This window comes from Petaurus breviceps, unplaced genomic scaffold, assembly GCF_028583685.1.
Source record: "Petaurus breviceps papuanus isolate PSGF00001 unplaced genomic scaffold, PetGlider_PUasm1.0 91133, whole genome shotgun sequence".
Classification (NCBI taxonomy): Eukaryota; Metazoa; Chordata; class Mammalia; order Diprotodontia; family Petauridae; genus Petaurus; species Petaurus breviceps.
The window spans coordinates 10,751,851-10,773,094 of record NW_027187419.1 but is presented as its reverse complement, the minus strand read 5'-3'; the positions used below and the strand labels follow the sequence as shown (position 1 = coordinate 10,773,094).

Sequence of the window (21,244 nt, the reverse complement as noted above, 5' to 3'; positions counted from 1 at the left end):
CTCTGGCCCCATAATGCATCATTAATTGAACTATTCTAGCAATCGCTTTTATGTCACTCCTTTTCTCATTAACCATAATCCATGTACTTATGGGTAGACATCTAAAGTTACATTAGTTTTTGTTGAACTTATGTGAACTGAACTTCACATAAGTTCAGTGAATTAATGCTGTTCCTCCTTTGTTATAACTGCTGATTCATAAGTATATAATGATGTATGTGAACAGGTTTCTCCCTTCCTTTCTCCTAAATTTTCTGTTTAATGCACTTTTTATCAGACTTGTGTGTCTCCAGGCAAACATAGTCTTTTTACTCTGCACTAGCCATAATCCATTTATGGTCACAAACCTGTTATCCCTGTATCTTAAATCCTGGTCCAGAAATTCAAATCCCATTTGTTGACACCATCTTTTTAACCAACTGTTCACTTTCTATATCCACCCATCTCTTCTGAATTTCTAACCCTTCAATCTGTCACAAAGTTGAAAACACTGTTGTTGTAATGTCTTGACCAGGTCTTCATAATCCCCTAGAGATGTTTTCTAGGTTTACTCTGGAAATATTATTTCTTCACATACAAATAGCTAGAAGTGAATATTGGTCCAGGTTTGACAAGTCTCAAAAGTTTCTCTATTTATGTACCTAATACCTGACCCAGGAAGGCAGCAGACTTCCTGATTTTACATGTCAAGCCAACTTATAACTGTCTAAGCACTTCTGGTCTTGGAAAAAGAAAACAAAACATTCTGTTAAGAACTGACTGTAGGTGAATTTCAATAGCTAGTCTGCTCTCTTTAACACCTTAACAATCGGTAAGTAATTTGCAATGGTGTGAAAATTAGCTGTGAAAAAGTAAAATAATGCAATGGATTGACTTATACAATAAGCTCACAACTTTTTACATATTTAACAAACTTTTACTATGAAATATGTTCTCCTTTTTCTATGACAATGTTTTACATAATTTAGTATTGAGTTCATAAGATTTTAACAGGTAGTCTCTGATTCTTCATTGTGAAACCACACAATTATTATACTAGATATGAAGGAGACCTTTCGTGAATAGTACATTTTTCTCAGTCTAGTCTTAAATATAGCTCATAGTTTTTAACAGATTTTAAATCAGATTAGTTCCCAGATCATTGAAGCATGTTTATTTCCATTTCTTGAATAAATTGCTTAATCTGTCTTGATATGTGGTAAGATGCAAGGCCTGGTCAAAGTATAACATTTCCATTGGGGAATTTCTATAATTCTGGAGCAATTCTGATGCTTGGTGTAATTAAATTAATTAATTAAAATCAATCAATTAATTAAAAATTATTAAATTTTTCAGAATCCATCATTTCCCCAAAACAGACAAGACTTTCAAATCCACTGTAAGTAAAAAAAAAATTCCCCAAACATTTTTGGCATCTTATGAAAATACTGAAATATTACAAATTTACTCAGAATTCCTTGATAAAGTTTTTGGTTTATCCTAGAAGGAAAGAGTAAGTTTCATTAGTAAAAATTACCTTTCTTCAACCTTCAATACTTTAGTCTTTGTATTGTTTTGCCACAACAAGCATTTTTTTCTACACATTTTCATTCTCCATCCTTTGCTTCTCCAGCCTGGCCAACTGTAAAGTCAATCACAAGCATCTCTCCCATGGACTGCTGCTGTGAATAACTTTAAGGATCTAATTGCATAGTATAGTAAACTCTCTATTTATTCAGCAATAAACTAAAGCAAAATATTCAGTAAACTAAAATACAACATTCACAACAATATAACATAACAACTTATTACTAAGGTGGCTACATGGTCTTAAACAAAACACAAAAGTCACAATCTCCTCAAACAACATAAGGTACTTAAGTAAGTTTTCTTTCTTCTTGACTTCAGGCTGGCTTCCAATCATTCTTAAGCCAATCATCCTTAAGGGTAGCAGAAAGTACAAACACCATCCACCCCTAGGTCACAGTAAGTTATAATCTCATCAGTTAATATTGAGTGCCCAAGTAAAAAAATCTTCTTTTCTCTTAAGTAGAGGCTGGCTTCCAATCATTCTTAAGCCAATCATCCTTAAGTAGTAATCATCCTTAAGGGGTAGCAGAAAGTACAAACACCATCCACCCCTAGGTCACTGTAAGTCACAATCTCATCAGTCAATTCAGAGTACCCAAGTAAAGTCCTCTTTCATCTTAACTCAGGGTTGACTTCCAAATTCCAAGGTGCCTCTTACATGGGCTGACTATTCCCAGTTCTTGCCTGGGTTCACAGGTAAGCATCTCTCCCAGGTCTTGCCTAGACTTACACAGACGCAGCTCTCTACTCCTGTTTCATACCTCAGCTTACAGGGATTTCTCTTTGAAGTTTCTATTTCTAGGAAGACAAGACTTCACAGAGGTACAACAATATTTACACACATTGCTGGCACTATCATCTCAAATCACTTTCTGTCTGACTAAATAACACAAATCAACAAACAAAGCTTCTGTCTGAGAAATCAAACACAAATCAGCAGTAAAGTCCCAGGACTTCTGTAATAGCAGTAAAGTCCTCTTTCAGGACTTCTGTCTAAAAATGACAGACAGCATGCTTTTGTCTGACAAACCAACAGAGTGCTACACTATGCCAAAATCACAAGCATTCTCTCTCAGTTCTGCTTGGACCCAGCTCATGCCCAAGCTTTTCTCTGCTCTGCTCCTTCCTGTTCCACCCTTTCTTTTCTATTCTTTAGGTAAGCTCCTCCAACCATGGGTTCCATGTGATGATTTTAGGCCTATTAAGGATAGGGAATGTCTCCAAACTCCCTTAGGTCTATAAAGGGCAACACAATGTATACTGTTTCCAACAAAGACTTGACAAAATCAAAGAGGAGGTTCAAAGGCACTTGAATAGCTGGAAGAAGCAGCAAAGTACTACTTTGCTTGTCTTTACACCAACCAAGCTATCACACATAGAAGAGAACATGTCTTATATGTTATAACACTCTCAGCACCAGAACTTAACTCCCTGCTGCATTCCTGATTGGTGATTGCTTCTTCTGCACCCATATTTTAGGAAAGCCTCAGCCACATCGTATACTCTCTAGCTATTACAACCACAGCATCCACTTTGCCATCACACACGAGTGTGTCCATTTATATGTGTTTATATCCCTTTCTTTCTACTTCCCCCCTCCAGTTCAAGAACCATGAACCACAATCAAAACAACTTTGTCATTGTTTTTCAATGGGGTATGCCAATCTAATCCTCTCTGGTCACATTCAAAATGTCTCTGACTACATATGTGTTCATGTATGTATACAAATTATATCTCTAGCTGTCTATCTCTATCTCCATATATATTAGGAGAGATAATAAATGTTGTTAGATACACAGAGCATTTATTTAGTTTTTGATATGAGCCAAGAACTTTACTAAGGCCTGGAAATACAAATACAACCCAATTTGATAGTTCCTACCTGCAAATTAATGAAAATGACACTTAAAGGGATACTGGAGGAAAGAGAGTATATTTAAGGGCAAGGATTAGAGAAGTCGAGAGAATGAGTTGAGTCAGAAGTAAAATAAACATCGTTGAGGATACATATGTATATGCACACCCTAATACATATAAACATATGTATATGTGTTGAGTGTTATATTGATATATGCACATATATACAAATATATGTGCTTGTACATATGCAAAATAATCAAGGGTGGGATGTAAGCTACTTATAAGATATATGTATATAATATATATATAGATGTGTATATGTAGAATAAGAATCTACCATGTAATATGAATGTGTGTGTCTATATATATATTGTGCTGTGCAAATATGTGCATTGTATGTGCATGTATTCATATGCATGTGCATACATATATGAATATAAACACATATGCATATAAGTTACTTGAGTGTAAGAACCATCTTTGCTTTTGTATTTTAATCCCCAGTGCTTAACACACTTAAGGTGTTAGTGGGAACTTAATGAATGCTGTTCAATTCATTCATTCACCCAGCCATATTGAGTAGCTTTTTTTTTTTACCAGTGCTCTTACTGTTCTTCTAACTTCAGGAAACCTATGGTGTGTTTCAGAAGAGACTCCTCTAGCTGCCAGGTTCTTCTGAAGATTTTTTTTTTTGCTTTTTCACTGAGTATTAAATAGGCTGTTTGCAGCAATAATTGAATAATTGTTCTTTTTTTAAATTTGATTATACTTTCCTCTGCTCTCATTGCAACTAATCCTGTTTCATTATGAACTTGCCTTGTATGGTCTTTGAAATGTTTGACTTTGGGGGTGGCCAGGTGATGCAGTGAGTAAGAGCACTGTCCCCAGAGTCAGGAGGACCTGGGATTGGTTCCAGCCTCAGATACTTAACACACACACACACACACACACACACACATACACACAAAACTGGCTGTGTAACCCTGAGCAAGTTACTTAACCCCAATTGCTTTAAAAAAAAAAAAAAAGAAATGTTTGACTTTGCCAGACCAACAGCTGAAGCAATATCTCTAGAAGTCATTGAAGTGTACTTTTAAAGCAGTACACTTAACACATTTTCTTGGAGTGATGTCCCAAAAACCATAACAAAGGAGAGCAATGAAACTTGTATAGAGTGTAGAATTCATCACTCAACTGACAGAGAATTAAGTAAATGTGGCAGAAGAAATTCGATCTAGTGCTACCAGGTTAAGGTCAGATATTCTAAGTCAGTCTAGTGTCCTCATAGAAGTGCCTATGCAGGGAAAGGATTCTGGGAAGATTGCAGAGTAGGTCAGAAAATTCTAATCTCTCAAGATATTTCCCCACAAAAGACTTAAAATAGCACCTTAGGATGAACAACATGTGGGTGGAGATAAATAAGAATAGGGGTGCAACAGGGGTCTTTCTTGGACAATTTGAGAAGATCAGGAGAAAAATACAAGGATGAGGTTTGTTTCCTCTAAAGACTAAACACCTCCAGCCTGAGAGACAGGGGGCACGGTCCCAAACTTCTTGTGCTAGGGTCTAGAGTCCTGGTCACTGGTTTCTGCAATGGGGCCTCCAGTGCTGGCAGCTTGCTTACTTTGCTGGAGTGAACCAGCCTTTCAATCAAGACTGGCATACGGCCAGTCTTATGGCAGAGCAAGACTACAATTCCACCTCTGTTCAGAGGAATCATGTTCTCTATGAAATTTTAAACATATGGAGTACAATTTTATACAATCTTATTTTAGAATTGCTGTGCGTTATAAAATTTTGCTTTCTGTTTCAGTTAATTAATATAATTTACTAGGTATATACATGGATTACTGGTTTGGGGAATCTTAAGCAGAATGGAACTCAACTAAAATTCCTTGCAACAAAAATTCCTTGATGGGCATTTCTCATCCTAACAGTCATTCTGGGTACCATTTATTGTCATTCTATGGGGAAAATCAATATTAGTGGCATATGTAAGCACTCTGAGCACTCCTGAGCACTGGTAACCATCATTTGAGATTTAAATCTTATCCCATGGAGAGTCTTTATTTACATCTGTCCCTCTAGTAATCTTTCTTTTCACGCAGTGTCTACTGTCCAGAATACATGGGCATTTCCATATGGGGATAGAAGTAGATAAGTTGCCAAATGAAAAGGGATCAAGAGCTGAGGTCAAAAGGAGAGGTATAAAAGGGCATGGAGCACTGGGCCAAGAAAGTCTTTGTTGAGAGAGTAAAGAGTCAAGAGAGAAAGAGGTGTTAACAAAATTAAGGAAGTAAGAGAGTAAAAGCAGGGTCAACAAAATCGTAAGATTGGTGACATTTTTGCTGTCTTCACATCTCCCTCTCTGCCCCATGTACCCCACTTGTGATATTCTGTGGCTTTCTTCCCTGGTGAAAAATGGCCTTGCAGATTATAATATGTGAAAGCTTCTATAAAGTCCAAAGGTCAATAGAAATGTAAAATCTTATTAACATAAAGAAGTAAATCACAAATGATATTTCATCAATCATCAACAAACTGGTAGAGAAATGGGTCTTTTTAGCACCACTTAAATCAGACTTTGAATATTGCTATTTATAGCCCCAATGTATTAGGTCAGTCGTGGCTAAATAGAAAAAGGCAGGCAGACTAAGAACAGTAGACAGCAAATGTAGTAAAGATATATTGTTCCAGTACCCCCTTCCTACAAGGAGTAAGATTTGGTGATGAAACTGAGGAAATGGGCTCTTTCCTGTCTCTCAAGATGGTGGACAAAAAGCCACCCAAAGAAAAGAAGGTCAAAAAGGAAAAAAAAAAGAGAACAAAAAGGAAGATGTAGCTGAAAAAGTCAATAAGCCTTGACAGCATTGCAGTCAGAACCCAGTCCTGGCCTGAGGGATTGGTAGATACTCCAGGTCTGCAATGTGTTCCCAGAGAGCCACGTACAAGCAGAAATACACTGCCCCAAAAACTCGGATTGAAAGGAAGAAGAAAGAAAAAGTGCCTGCTACTATCTCAAAGCCTGTTGGTGGGGATAAGAATGGAGGAACTCGAGTGGTAAAGATTCGCAAAATGCCTAGGTATTACCCTACTGAGGATGTGCCTAGAAAGCTGCTAAGTCATGGAAAAAAGCCCTTTAGCCAGCATGTGAGGAGACTCCGAGCTAGCATCAAGCCAGGTACCATTCTGATCATGCTCACTGGCTGCCACAGGGGCAAGCCAGTGGTTTTCCTGAAGCAACTGGCTAGTGGCTTGCTACTGGTGACTGGACCTCTGACCATCAACTGTGTTCCTCTGAGAATGACCCATCAGAAATTTGTTATTGCCACTTCTACCTGGGTTAACCTTTCAGGTGTGAAAATTCCAAATCATCTTATTGATGCTTACTTCAAGAAGAAGAGGCTCCGTAAACCTAGACACTAAGAAGGAGAGATTTTTGACACAGAAAAAGAGAAATATGAGATTACAGAGCAGCGCAAGACTCATCAGAAAGCAGTAGACTCTCAGATCCTGCTCCAAACCAAGAAAATTCCTCAGCTCCCTGGCTACCTGTGTTCGGTCTTCTCTCTCTCCAGTGCAGTTTATCCTCACAACCTGGTGTTTTAAATGCCTTGTAGAGAACACTTATTAAAATATTTGCAATAGCTAAAAAAAAAGAAAGTGAGGAAATGGAAAAGTAACTTAATATACATAAGAGACTAGAGACAATGAGATCTAGTGGAAAGAGACTTAGGTTTGGAGAAAGGAGACCCTCTGAGTTTAAATCTTGGCTCAGCTACTTACTGTGACCCTGAAGTCATTTATTGTTTCTGAACATCAACTTTCTCATATGCAAAATAGAGATAATAATACTGGTGACATTTTAATTGGCAGCATGATATCATGGATAGATGGGGCAGCAGATAAAACACCAGGTGCAATAGATAAAACACACCAAAGTCAGGAAGATTACACTTCTTGAGTTCAAACCTGACTTTAGACATTTACTAGCTGTGTGATCCTGTGCAAACACTTAATCCCCTTTGCCTCAATTTCCTCATCTGTAAAATGAGCCAGAAAAGGAAATCGCAATTACTTCTTACCATTTGGATCTGATCTCTTGACTCTCCAAGAAAGATGGCCAACAACCCACCACCAGAGGAGAAGAAGCAGGATTCCTTTAATTGCAATTCTAAGTAAACAATGAGAAGAAAACAAACGGTGTACACTAAAGAACAAATAACTATTCTTAAGTCTTTTAAAAAGAACCTCTATCCTGGAATCGAAGAAACAGAGGAACTTTCTAGGATGACTGGCATTCCTGAGTCTTGAATACATGTATGGTTCCAAAATAGAAGAGCCAGACAGTATATACAACAACAACAAAAAAAAAGCGGACATCTGAGGCTTCCACCAGCTTACGACAGATGTGCCTGGAAGATGTATCCCCAAGTCCAATTCTGGAAGAGCACATTTCTGAGCAAGAACATACAGCACTCAGTGCATCCAGGTGTCCTTCCTGGTCAGGCAAGCCTAGTCAGGAAGCTGGCCCAAGGAGTGGCTGCTGCTTTGAGAGGACTGCAGCTTCAGTCACTGAAACTGCTGGTTTATGTGGACATGGCATTTTCCAAGGTCATCAGTTTGGTTCCTCCCAAACCATGGGACCATCAACTGAGATTCAGCCTTGTGTGCTCTCCAGGCCACTGGGCATCTTCAGGGGCCCTGCAGGGGATCCAAGAGTCAGAGAAATATAACACACAGAGCTCCTTTTATGGAGGAGTGGAGCCACCACCACATATTCAGGAGCAAGGCTGGACAATGGAACAGATATAATCAAATCACCCATCAGCTTCTGGGTATGCAAAGGAGCTCCCACATCAGTTGCAGCATTGACACCCCCAACAAAACTACCCCCAGCAACCCCACTTCAAGCAGAACTATTCCCATCAGCCTCACCTCCATCGCCTATCATCCCTGCAGTCCTTAGTGCCCCAGGACCCCACCTTTCAGGGACAACAGTTGACCTCACCTGGACAGCAATCACAGGAGCTTCAAGACCAGACACTGCCACCACCAGGGGTGAAGAAAAAACATTCATATGAATCATTCTTTTCTTTTAACCAACAAGAACTGCATTGCCTAGATGTATCAAAGAGAACTGTTGGGCTTGGATCTACATTGCCTCTTCCTGATGGACATCTAACTGTCCCCCAGGGAACTTATACCCCTCAGGAACATCTTCCTGCCCTGAAGAGGTATCAGGCTGACCCCCTGCGAAATCAGACTAGCCCCCTGTGAAATCAGACTAACCCCCTGCAAAATCAGACTAACCCCCTGGGAAATCAGGCTGACCCCCTGCGAAATCAGACTAACCCCCTGCAAAATCAGACTAACCCCCTGGGAAATCAGACTAACCCCCTGCAAAATCAGACTAACCCCCTGGGAATTCAGACTGACCCCCTGGGAAATCAGACTGACCCCCTGGGAAATCAGGCTGACCCCCTGAGAGATCTGACTGACCTCCAGAGACACCTCACTGACACCCAGGGACAGCTGCTTACTCACCTAGGGATATCTGGCTGATCCCTATGGACACCTAACTGACACTATTGGCAATCTGGCTGACATCCTGGGCGTTCTAACTGACACACAAAATACCAGATCCAAGAACTTCAGATTTCTAGATATCTGAGTGTCTATTTTTAATGAAAAATTTTCCATAATGTGAGGAATGTTCATTTTGAGTTATTCTATGAAAGGATATCATTGTGAGAAAGACATTCTCATACAATCCTTCATCTTGCTTTGTCATTGTACCCAAAGGACTTCTTGTGTGACTTGTTCAACAAAACAAGACTATATGTGGGGGAAGAATATTAGAGAATAGATCAGGGGAGTCTCCAGTCTAAGGTGAAGGGACACAAGAAACTTCACCTAACTGAGAAGCAACTGTCTTCTTGACCTATAAAGAAGCAAGCTAAGCTGGATGTACCTAGGACTGTCAATCTCTTTTTTGTCATTGTTCATACCTGCAAGTTCTAACAAAATGACATAATAGATTCCTAAAAAATATTCTAGAAGATATAGGGTTTTTTTTTTCCTTTTTCCCCAATTATTTTCAGAAATAGATCTAGTAGTGGTATTGCTGTTTTAAAAGGGTATGGGCAGTTTGATATCTCTTTGGGCATAATTCCAGATTGGAGAGTATATATTTCAGAGACCAATCTTTAATTGTTGCCTTAACTTGACTAATCTTCCAGGCTACCTTCAAGCTCTCTCCTTCAGACTTAGAGTGAAGAGGACTGGGGGTGGGGTGGGTATGAAAGGGATTTCTCTCCCTTTACTTGTACCTATTATGGGGGCTGGTCACAGGTTGGCAGAACTTTGGACACACTGGTGCACACTACTAGTTCCAGAATACTTTCTGGTGACTGGGGAAGATCCAGCAGTTTGCATGGATCCTAATTGCCTCTCCCACTGCAATGAACTCTGAGTCTTTTTTCATTTAAATATATTTATTTATTTCATTAAGTATTTCCCTATTATATATATAAAAATTTTTTAACATTCATTTTTTAAAATTTTGAGTTCCAAATTCTTTCTCTCTTATCCCTCCCACCTCCTTGAGAAGGCAAGCAATTTAATATAGATTATAAAGATGAGGTCATGCAAAACTTTTCTATATTAGTCATGTCCTGCACTGAGTCTCAACAATGGCTTTGATACACAGGTCTTAAAACATTCATCGTCATTCCAGGGAATTCAAAGTAGCTTGTTGAATTGAGTTGGATGTATGGTCCCTGAAATGAATGATGGAGGATGGAGGATTGAGGCTGACACTTTCAAACAAAAAGATTGAATACATTGGAGCTGATGATACAGTCTTTTGAAAATGGCCTTTGTGTTGGAGAAGATGTGGAAAAACTGGAACACTAATGCCTTGTTGGTGCAGTTTTGAATTGATACAACCATTCTGGAGAACAATTGTGAACTTTGCCCAAAGGGCTAGGAAACTGTGCATACCCTTTGATCCAGAAATACCACTTCTAGATCTGTATCCCAAAGAGATCATGAAAATGGGAAAAGGACCCACATGTGCAAAAATATTTATAGCAGATATTTTTGTGGTAGCCAAGAATTGGGGATTGCGAGAATGCCCATCAATTGTGGTATATGAATGTAATAGAATATTATTGTTCCATAAGAAATGATGAGCAGGTGGACTTCAGAAAAACCTGGAAAGACTTTCATGAACTGATGCTGAGTGAAGTGTGCAGAAACAGAAAAACATTGTACACGGTAACAGCAACATTGTTTGATGACGAGTTTTTGATAGACTTTGCTCTTCTTAGCAATGCAATGATACCAGACAATTCCAAAAGACTCATGATTGAAAATGCTATCCATATCCAGAGAAAGGACTATGGAGTCTGAATGCAGATCCGAAGCATATCATTTTCTTTTTTTTTCTTGTGGTTTTTCCATTTGGTTATAATTCTTCTTTACAGCATTACTAATGTGGAAATATATTTAACATAATTGTACATGTATCACCTATATCAGATTGCATGCTATCTTGTGAGGGAGGAAAAGGAGGGGTAGAAAATTTAAAATTTAAATTCTTATAAAAGTGAATATTAAACTAAATATAAATAAATATATTTGGGGGGGAAATAAAGAAAGAAAAAAGAAAAAAAAAGAAAATGGCAAGCCACTTCAGCATCTTTGTCAAGAAAACTCCAAATGAAGTCATGAAGAGTCAGACACAACTGAAAATGACTTAACAGTAGCAAAAAATTCATGAATAGGGGGCTAATTTTAAAACTCATGCAACTTAGGTTTAGGATCTGACTCTCATGAGTGCTAGTCACATGATGGTAATTGTGTCATTTAACCTCCTAGTATCATAGACAACCCCCTATAATTATAAGTTAGAGATGAGTAATTAATCTGTATTGGAGAGGTCGTAAGCCAACAGTTATTGATGTTCCTTGCACACAACATCCTTTTACCTGTCTGTTCCTTAGAACAGAATCTGGCACATAGTTCACTTAGCCAAGTGCCTGCCACAAAGAAGGCACTAAATAAATACTACTAGACTATTCCTTTGTCCTAACTGTCCCTCGGGCCTAGAATGTACTGTCTTCTCTTGTCCATCTCATGGAATTCCTAGGCTCCTTCATAACTCAGCTCAAGTCATCAAAGTTCAGTTGAAGAGTGCTATCACATATATGGCAAATTCTCATCACTTTTAAGTTCTTTTTTGAAGAATTATTTTTTGTTCATGTTTTACTCTCAAATAGCTGTAATATCCAGTTTCAACCTAACCTTGAATGACATCTAGGAGGATCTATCTTCAGGTACTTCTTCCTTATCAGTGCTATTCACAAAAGACAGTGAATGGGATGGTAAAAGTATTTAAAAGGGCTTTCTTCCAGAGTGTTGTCATAATTGCTGAAGGCTTAACAGCAAAATAACTTCTTTGCCCTCTGTATATGTCTTAGCCAACTTTCCCCCAAAGACATTTTTACCTACAGGATGGAAATAGGATGCATTAAATGTTTCTTCCTTCTAGAAACAAAAGTTCCAACAGTGAGAGATTTCAGGTGTTCTCCTTAACCTCAGATATACATGGGCATTTGACAAGTACACAAGTCCAGCCCCACTACTACCCAGGAATAAGATAAGGAACTACACCTGGTTCACAGTGATGTTGCAATGCTCAGGCCCAGGAAGAATATAATCTGGGCCCAAGGACTCAGGTATCCCCTTCCACATAGGAACATTATGGGCTTTTAAGCACTTGCTGCCAATGATAAATACTAAATCAGCAATCTACATTTTTAATCTTTGAAAGCATCAAAAAGAAAACTTTATTTGTCTCAACTATCAAAAAGTTGCACATTTTTATAAATCAGGCAAATGGGTTACCTTATACCCACTAGGATGGTAAAAAAAAGAACAAAGAAGGGGCGGCTAGATAGCACAGTGAATAGAGCACCAGCCCTGGAGTCAGGAGGACCTGAGTTCAAATCCAAACTCAGACACTTAACACAAAAACTAGCCATGAGACTCTGGGCAAGTCACTCAATCCCAATTGCCCTCCATAAAGCAAAAAAAAAAAAAAGAAGAAAGAAAAAGAAAAACTCACTGTTGGATATGGATGTGACTAAACAAGCAATCTAATACATTTGTTATGGTAAATGTAGACTAATGCAAATATTTGGAAAGCATTATGGCATTATATGATGAGAATAACAAAGATGATCATAGTTTTACATTACTGACATTTTATTGTAAAAATATAAAAGGAGAAATAGAATTTGTCTGTAGGAAAGTATTCATAACTATATTACTTGTAGTTGCCAAAGCCTAAAAACAACATATCTCCATTAAGTGGAGAACAGCTGAAAAAGTGATGATAAATTAGTGCAATGGAATATTACTGTATCTTAGTGATAAAATTAAGAATATAAGGAAATATGGAGAATACTTATACATTTGTCTGGCAACACTGCCAAAGAGCAATAAGGTTAGACAGCCATGGGAGAAGAAAGCTCAGTATATCCCAGTAGGCATGGTTCCTAAGAAGTAGTCAAAGGGTTCAGAGTGGGGTGAAGTAAGTTTCCACAGCCTAAAATTCTCTAAGGAAAGTCAGACCAAGAGACATGGGAATTCCTAAGAAGGAGATTCTGAAGACATTAAGAGAAACAATTCCCAGGGCTGTTAGGTGGTGCAATGAGTAAAGCACTGCCCCGGAGTCAGGAGGACCCGAGTTCAGTTCTGGCCTCAGACACTTAACACCCACACAAAAAAAACTAGCCATGTAATCTTGGGCAAGTTACTTAACCCCAATTGCCCTCCAAAAGGCAAAAAAAACCAGAGAAACAATTCCCAAAAGAAAAAATAAAGAGGAGCTATTGAAAGAAACCCAGGGAGTAGGAAAAATAACTTTGAATTTGGAGTTAGGGGACATCAATACAATCCTAAGGCCTGCTATTTCATTACATGACTTTAGGTAAATCATTTAACCTCTCTAGGTCTCAGTTACCTCATATATGAAAAGAGAGAGTTGAAATAAATTATTACTGAAGTCTTTTCCATCTTGAATCCTATGATTCCAAGTAATGAAAATAGATTTCACAGAAACACAATATCGATTACAATTACAAAATCCTAGTGAACCTTTGGCCCTCATTGATGTGAGTATCCCTTTCAACAATGCACATCAAAGTCCATTCCTCCTTGCCCATCCTTTGTCATTTTTGTCGATGCCTGTCCATAAGTCACAGGGAGTCCATAAAGAGTTTAGGAATCTTCCTTTCATTCTCTTAACACTGAATGGTTATGAATGAAGGCCATGAACTCTCCATAAGCTGTACCTTGCTCTCACTACACCTTTTTTATCTGGTCATGCATTTCTCTGACAACACACTTTACAAGTTTGCTCTCTGTCATTAACTATTTCTAATGCATTGAAGCCCACTTATATCTACCATGTGTTTCTCTGTTACCTTTTGGGTGATTCTCAACTTCAGTACTTCAGAGGCTAACATGCCATGACATACAATCTATATGTCACCAGAGGAATATTGGTGTTGAAAAGATGGATAATCTTTGGCAATAAGTATATTGAAAGGTAAAATTAGATTAATTTAGACAGGATTATATTTTGTTGGGATTTTTTTTGTTCTACATTATTAAATGTTAAGTATAAGAGAGGTGGCTGACCTGTATTCAAATCTTGGCTCTTATGTATACCAAATTGTGTGACCAAGAACAACTTCTTAACTTCTCAGTGCCTCAGGTTACTCCCTAAGACCAAAAATTACAATAGAGTTGACAATATACATTGATGAAGGGAACTACTATATTGAAAGTTGCCTTTGCGGATGAAAACAGAGATCTGGACCCCTTCACCCTCAAAAAGAGGAGGGGAAGTAAATGTAAGGTTTTTTTTTTTCCCCTTTTTGTCTGTTTTCAATTAGTTAGCATTTTCATGATCATTACTTTTATATTAAAAGGTTTTTTTAAACTGCTTTAAGCCATAAATTGCATTACTTTGAGTCCTACTTTCAATGACTGTTTCATACATGCTTTACTGGCAACATCTTGGAAAATCTTGCAAAATGTAGGGCACTCATTAAATTCTTCAGATGGCGGTTAGAGCAAGAAGCATGTGCAGCAGGAAATGCATATCCATGTTTCAGTGCCTACGGCCCTGAGAAGAAACAATCATCAGCTCTGAGCTGATAAGTACATCGGAGGTGCTTTAACACATGCTCACCCATGAGACATGTCTGCTGTTAGCAGACCAGTGCTCTGCAGTTGGGTGACCAGATTTGCAAAGTGAAACAGGGGAACAGATCGCCACTTTAAGAAGAGTTTTGGGGACATCAGCCAAATGTAAAAAACAATGCAGCACAAGATGACACATTTCAGATGCCTGTGTACCTTAGCAACATAATGATATATGCTACCTCTGTGATAAAGTGCTTTACAACCTTGTAATGCGAATGTAAATTTTAAAGATCTTCCCTGCCCCTAGGCTGATGTGCACCTGAAGCCTGGGGTGGGGGAGGCTTGTTTTTCAGTAGATACTTTTTGATTGGCCAGTGGGTCCAAGAGGTTGTTACATTCTCTGAGCCAGGAGAAGGCTATATAAGCCCTGATGTGTAGCCTTGTTTTGGGACTCACTTTGAGAAGTGTTCTGTGATTTGATCTGAATTCTGGGAAGCCGTTGTTGAGAGTCCCCCGGCTTTAAAAAAACCAGATGTGGAAACCCAGATGTTGACTGGGTATGGATGTAATGGTTGGACAGTTTGGAGGTCTGTCTACTTGATCTGTTTCTGTCTTGATAATTCTGCCTGTGTGCTTTGAAGTTCGGGGTGCTGACCTTTTTCCCCTGAACAAGGTAAACGATATGTGTCTGACTGATTAAAGTAAGCTTGTTAACCCATTTTGAGTTGCTTTCCTTTATCAAAGCAGATCCAAGAACCTGTGTTGGCAGCCACCCTGGGAATGCTGGGGTGCTTGCTGCTACAAACCTACAGAGTACATAAACTACAAACAGTGGCACATATTTTTAATAAAAAATAATCAAGAGTTTTGAGAGGGGAGGGAAGCTTTCTATTTCTTCCTTTTTTTCCTACATCTTTCGCTTAGCTACTAAACTTAAAAAAACATGAAAACATAGAAGAAATAATTTACAACATGTTAAGTGGACTGTCAGATGAAAATAAAAATACAAAACACAATGATGGTCTTAGTTCAAGGTCACACATTGGAATGTGAAGAGTATACACACATACATATACATATGTGTGTATATGTGTATGTATGTGTACATGCATACATACATACGTATACAGAGAGAGAGAGATCTTGAAACCTTGACATCATCAGCTGTGCCACATGGATCAATCGTTAATTCCAAATTGCTGTCTTTGTGTTATTCTTATCTTCTCAACTAGATTGTAGTCAGTTGGAGGAGCCATGTCTTATGTCCCCACCCCACCCTCATTAGACTTTAAGCTCCCTAAGATGAGGACATATTTTCCAAAATGAATTCACCACCATTCTTCTTTGGCCTCATTCAGTTTTGGGCCAGCCTAATTGTTCATCTGCAATATCTGTCCAAGAATTGGATCAGATTAAAGAATTAGATATAAAGCTACAGATTATAGACAAACATTCATTTTTAACCTGTGTCTCCTGCCTTTGCTTGTATCCACAGTGCTTAGCACAGTGCCTGACACATCAGAGGCACTTCATAAATGTTTATGGGGACTTCTGGGAGTAGAACCAAGATGGAGGAGCAGAGGAAGCACTCAACCAACACCTCCCCCACAACCTTCCCCTCAAAACAAATTTAAAATAACACTTCAAATCAAATTCTGGAGTGGCAGAGTCAACAAAATGTCAAGGTAAGATATTCTTCCAGTCCAAGGCAAGCTGGGAGGTTAGAAGTAGAAACAAGGGTGGAGGTCGGTCCAGAGCCCACATGGTTGTAATACCAATTGGGGGTTACTATGTGGTGGCAACAGAAGCAAGAGCAGCTTAGCTCTAAAGCCAGAGATAGTAAGGGGACCTGGGAACTGGTCAGAAATAGATTACAGGGGACTGCTGTGATAGCAAAGGATGTAGGACTAGACACTATTTAGCAACGCCATTGCCTATACTCACTCTTAGGTCAAAGTTCAAGGGCAAAGAGGAGTATTTTAGTTACATGGGGTCAGGGACTGAAAGGAGCAATATTAGTTTTGATTCCAAGGGAACAGGGACCCTGAGGAGCAGTATCAATTGCAATCCCAAGAGATCAGGGCACCATCCTGTTTAAGGATCAGAGCACAAACCAGAAAAGCAGTGACCACACCTCTGTTCAGATCACATCATCTTGGAAGGATCAAAACCCTCCAAACCCCCAGATTTAGCTCAGAATATAGCAGTATAGAAAAATTCTGAAGCTTAAGACAATCCCCCTGCCCCCTATCCCTCCCCCAACACACACATAGACCAGAAACAAAGCCTATCTTTAACATAAATTCAAAGTCTAGAAATAGTCTTGGAAAACGGACAAACAACAACAAAAAAGAACCTGACCATAAAAATCTACTATGATGACAGGGGAGACATAGACACCTACTCAGAAGAAGATAATGAAACCAAAACAGCTGCAAGGAAAGCCTCAAAGGGAAAAAAAAGTGAATTAGAGACAAGTCCAAAGGAAATTCCTGGAAGAGCTGAAAAGTTAATTTTTAAAATCAAATAAGAGGGGTAGAGATAAAATAGGTAAAGAAATTAGAGGATATGAAAATTACAGAAAGACAATTGTTTATTGTTCATCCTTCAATCTCAAAGAAGATCAATGAAATTACAATGTTGGAGTCAGAGAACAATGTGATTGGCTGTGGTTGATAAGTGCAATATGAGTTCAGAAGACACTACCATCTTGGACACGAGTGGTACATTAGAATATTTAGAGTAGAAGTGGCTCTGGTTTTGCATAGCTCATTTTTCCTTTGTTCTTCTACAATTCTGTTTTGCTCATAGAATACAGTAGTCTTCTTTGATATGGGCACACCTGTGCCATTATTTCTCATTTCTCACAGAGAAAAAGTCCTACCAAATTCCTTTTATGATACAAATATGTGATGCCTATATCAGGGAGAGCAAGGGAAAAAAAGAAACTATGCAATACTTTCCTTAATGAGAATCAATGCAAAAATTATAAATAAAACAATACAAAAAGATTACAACAATAAATCACAAAGATCATGCACTATAACCAGGAAGGGTTTATGCCAGGATTTCAGGGTTGGTTCAATATTAGGAAAGCTATCAACTTAACTGATCATATCAATAACAAATACAACAAAAATAATATGATTTTACTAACAAATAGAGAAAAACCTTTTGACAAAATACAAGTCATTGCTATTTAAAAAAATACAGAAAACATAGGATCAAGATAGCATTTCTTAAAATGGTGACTAGAATGTATCTAAAACCAAGAGCAAGTATTATCTATAATGAGGAGAAAATTGAAGCCCTCCCAGTAAAGTCAGAAGTGAAGCAAGGATGTCCATTATCACCACTATTTTTAAATATTGTATTAGAAATGCTAGCTATGGGGTGGCCAGGTAGCACAGCGAGTAAGAGCACTGGCCCCAGAGTCGGGATGACCTGGGATTGAATCTAGGCTCTGATACTTAGCACCACACCCAGAAATAACTGTCCATGTAACCTTGAGCAAGTTACTTAATCCCAATTGCTTTAAAAAAAAAGAAATGCTAGCTATAACAATAAGTCAAAAAAAAAGAAATTGAAGGAATAAAAATACGCAATGAGGAAACAAAACTGTTACTCTTTGCAGATGATATGATGGCATACTTAGAGAACCCTAGAGAATCAAGCTGAAACAATTAACAACTTTAACAAAGTTGCAGGATATAAAATAAACTGACATAAATCATCAGCATTTCTATATACTACCAGTAAAACCCAGCAAGAAGAGATAGAAAGAGTATTTCTATTTAAAATAACTACAGACAATATAAAATACTTGGGTATGTACCTGCCAAGAAAAACCCAGGGACTATATAAACACAATTGTAAAACATTCTTCACACAAATAAATATGAATGTAAAAAATTGGAGAAATAGTCATTGCTCATAGATAGGCCAAGTCAATGTAATAAAAATCACTGTTTTGTCTAAGTTAATTTACTTATTCAGTGCCATGCCACTCAAACTACCAAAGAATTATTTCACAGAGCTATATAAAAATAATAACAAATTTCCTATGGAAGAACAAAAGGTCAAGGAAATCAATTTAGAAAAATGTGAAAGGTGACCTAGCAATACCAGATTTCAAACTATAATCATGAAAACAATCTGGTACTGGCTAAGAAATAGAATGGTGAATCAGTGGAATACATTAGGTACAAAATATATAATAATAAATGACCATAGTAAGATAGTGTTTGATAAACCCAAAGATCCAAGCTTTGGGGTAAGAAATCACCATTGAACAAAAATTACTTAGGAAACTGGAAAACAATTTGGAAGAAACTAGGCACACATCAACATTCCCACCATATATGAAGATAAGGTCAAATGGATACATGATTTAGATCAGCACATGATTTAGATCTCACCCTGGGGTGAGAATGGATCACACATAGTCCAGTGATTGTCCATATGTGGATCCAGGTCGTACTCCTAGGATGCAGTCCCAGAGTGAGGAGAAGTTTGTGGATGCATGGGAGCAGTGACTCTGGTCACAGTTCTAAAGCGGAAACAGTGCTCATGATCATTTTCTTTTACATGTTTATATGATTTGTTATTTGAACTTTTCATAAGTTGGGATTTCATTTTAAAGTCTCCATTTGGGTCTGCATTTTTTTTTTGTTTTTGGTCCTATGATCTGTAAAAGATGTATAAAATCTTTTTGCCCTTTTACATCTGTTTGATATATCTCTATTCTTCTAGCACATAATCAATTCTTTGTAAAGTTCCATATGATACTGAGAAATGTGACTTCTTTTGCAGAGCCATTTAGAAGATGCCAAAAGACTTTTTTTAACTAATTTCTTGAGCAAATTCTTTAGTTACATATTTTCTCTTTTATCTTTCTGTTAGATTTATCCCAAACTGAGAAGGATATTAAAGTCTCTTATTACTATCGTGTTACTGTCAATGTCTTCTTGTATCTCAGATAATGTTTCCTTTATGAATTTGGATTTTAAGACATTTGAAGTACATATGTTTACTGATGATATTAGGCTCTTGTCAGTTATTCATTTCAGCATAATATACTAACTTTGTTTATACCATTTTATTTTTTGAATCTTAGCTTTTGCTTTGTCAGATAGCATGATTGCAATTCTTGTTTTTTTCAAAATTCACTTAACACTTAGTATTTTTTCCATTCCATTAGAGTTTTATTTTGTCTATGTCTTTGTTTTTTCAAGCATTTCTTGTAAGCAACCAATTATAGAGTTTTGTTTTCTTATCCAATTTGTCATTTTTTAAAAATTTCATTGGATATTTAATCTCTTCTCATGTAAAGTTATGAGAGTTAGGTTTAAACTTTATTCCATTTGTCTACAGTAGGGCAATCTTTTTCAGTTTATGATTTTCTCTCTTATGCTATAAATACAGTATTAGGTTCCTTCTGTTACTTTATTGTAACATTTTTTAAGGTGATCCTGTTTTCATTGCCCCTCTTCTCATTTGTTACCCCTTCCCTTTTTAGTTTTGTTTATCAATTTCTTTTCCTCTACTTCTTTTGTCTGGTAATATAATTCTTCTTCCCTTTTATGCTCTCAGTTAATCAGGTAGATTCCCCTTTCCTCTCTTCCTTTTTAATTAGCCATTAGATTTTTTTTTCTTTGCTGGGTTTTTTTTTGGGGGGGGGGAGTTGCATATTTTCCAAAAAGGATTTTTCTCTCTTCATTAGCCATCCTATGTATGTTTACTCTAGAGGCTCATTCTCTGAGTCATGACCCCTATAATTATCTGGTCTCCCTTCATTTTCTGTACTCCTTATGCAATAAAATTCCTGAAGTATCTTCTAGTCTCTCTCCTCTCAGTGTGACACTACCTTATGAAGCTTGCCCCACGGCTTCCCCTTCTATGTTATGCCTCACTCACAGAATGATTTCACTTTTTGCAGGAGTCAGAGAGGACTATGACCCATGACAATACCCCCTCCCCCACCTTGTCCCTGATTATGCATTCCACCACAAATCTATACCCTCCTCCTGGTTACCCTTTTCTCCCTATTTTCCTCAAAATCTTCTCTCTGTGTTCATAGTCTCTCACTCTTCCAGTTGTCCCCAGATTTTTCAGATCCCCCAGACCATATCTAGTCTAAGGTCTTCTTTTGCTACCAAAGAACATCTCTCTTCATCCATAGGAGCATTCATCAGTGAAAGTCTTCCCACCATCAAAGAAAGGTTTCTTTCCTTTCCTTCTTCCACCCTTTTTTCAATCCTTCTCTTCTCACTATGTCTCTGGTAGGCTCTTAGCTTTCTGAGATTATAGGAATCACCTTCCTTCATTGTTAGCCCTTGATTTGATCCTGATACATCACACATTCTTCCTTTGCTCCCTTCCCACCTTCATGAACTCTCCCAGGCTGAAATGCAGACTTACACACACACACACACACACACAATTGATTTATCTATAAGCCAGATGTCACCAGACTCTGTCCAAAATGCTCCAGGCCTGTCTCTTCACTTTTACTTGCACCAGACTTACATATTCTTTTCTGTCTCCTTGTATACATATAGAAAGAATTCTGATAGGTGTCTGCTGTCACTG

The 21,244-nt window shown here is 37.9% G+C and overlaps 1 protein-coding gene and 1 long non-coding RNA gene across 2 annotated transcripts in view; both read left to right on the top strand.

The window, feature by feature from the left end:
* Positions 1–21,244, top strand: part of LOC138155371 (uncharacterized) — a 100,775-nt gene that overhangs the window by 37,683 nt on the left and 41,848 nt on the right. Inside the window, exon 2 of the long non-coding RNA XR_011166813.1 lies at positions 16,149–16,338. This is a non-coding gene — a long non-coding RNA (uncharacterized lncRNA). The remainder of the gene's footprint in view (positions 1–16,148; positions 16,339–21,244) is intronic.
* On the top strand, positions 6,228–6,880 carry LOC138155043 (large ribosomal subunit protein eL6-like). The gene has a single exon (XM_069080071.1). It carries the CDS (start codon positions 6,356–6,358, stop codon positions 6,854–6,856), a length of 501 nt encoding a protein of 166 aa, XP_068936172.1. The 5' UTR covers positions 6,228–6,355; the 3' UTR covers positions 6,857–6,880.

What these genes read in the sequence shown, in the direction of transcription:
- LOC138155043 (XM_069080071.1), top strand. Translation starts at nt 6,356, where the DNA reads ATGTGTTCCCAGAGAGCCACGTACAAGCAGAAATACACTGCCCCAAAA.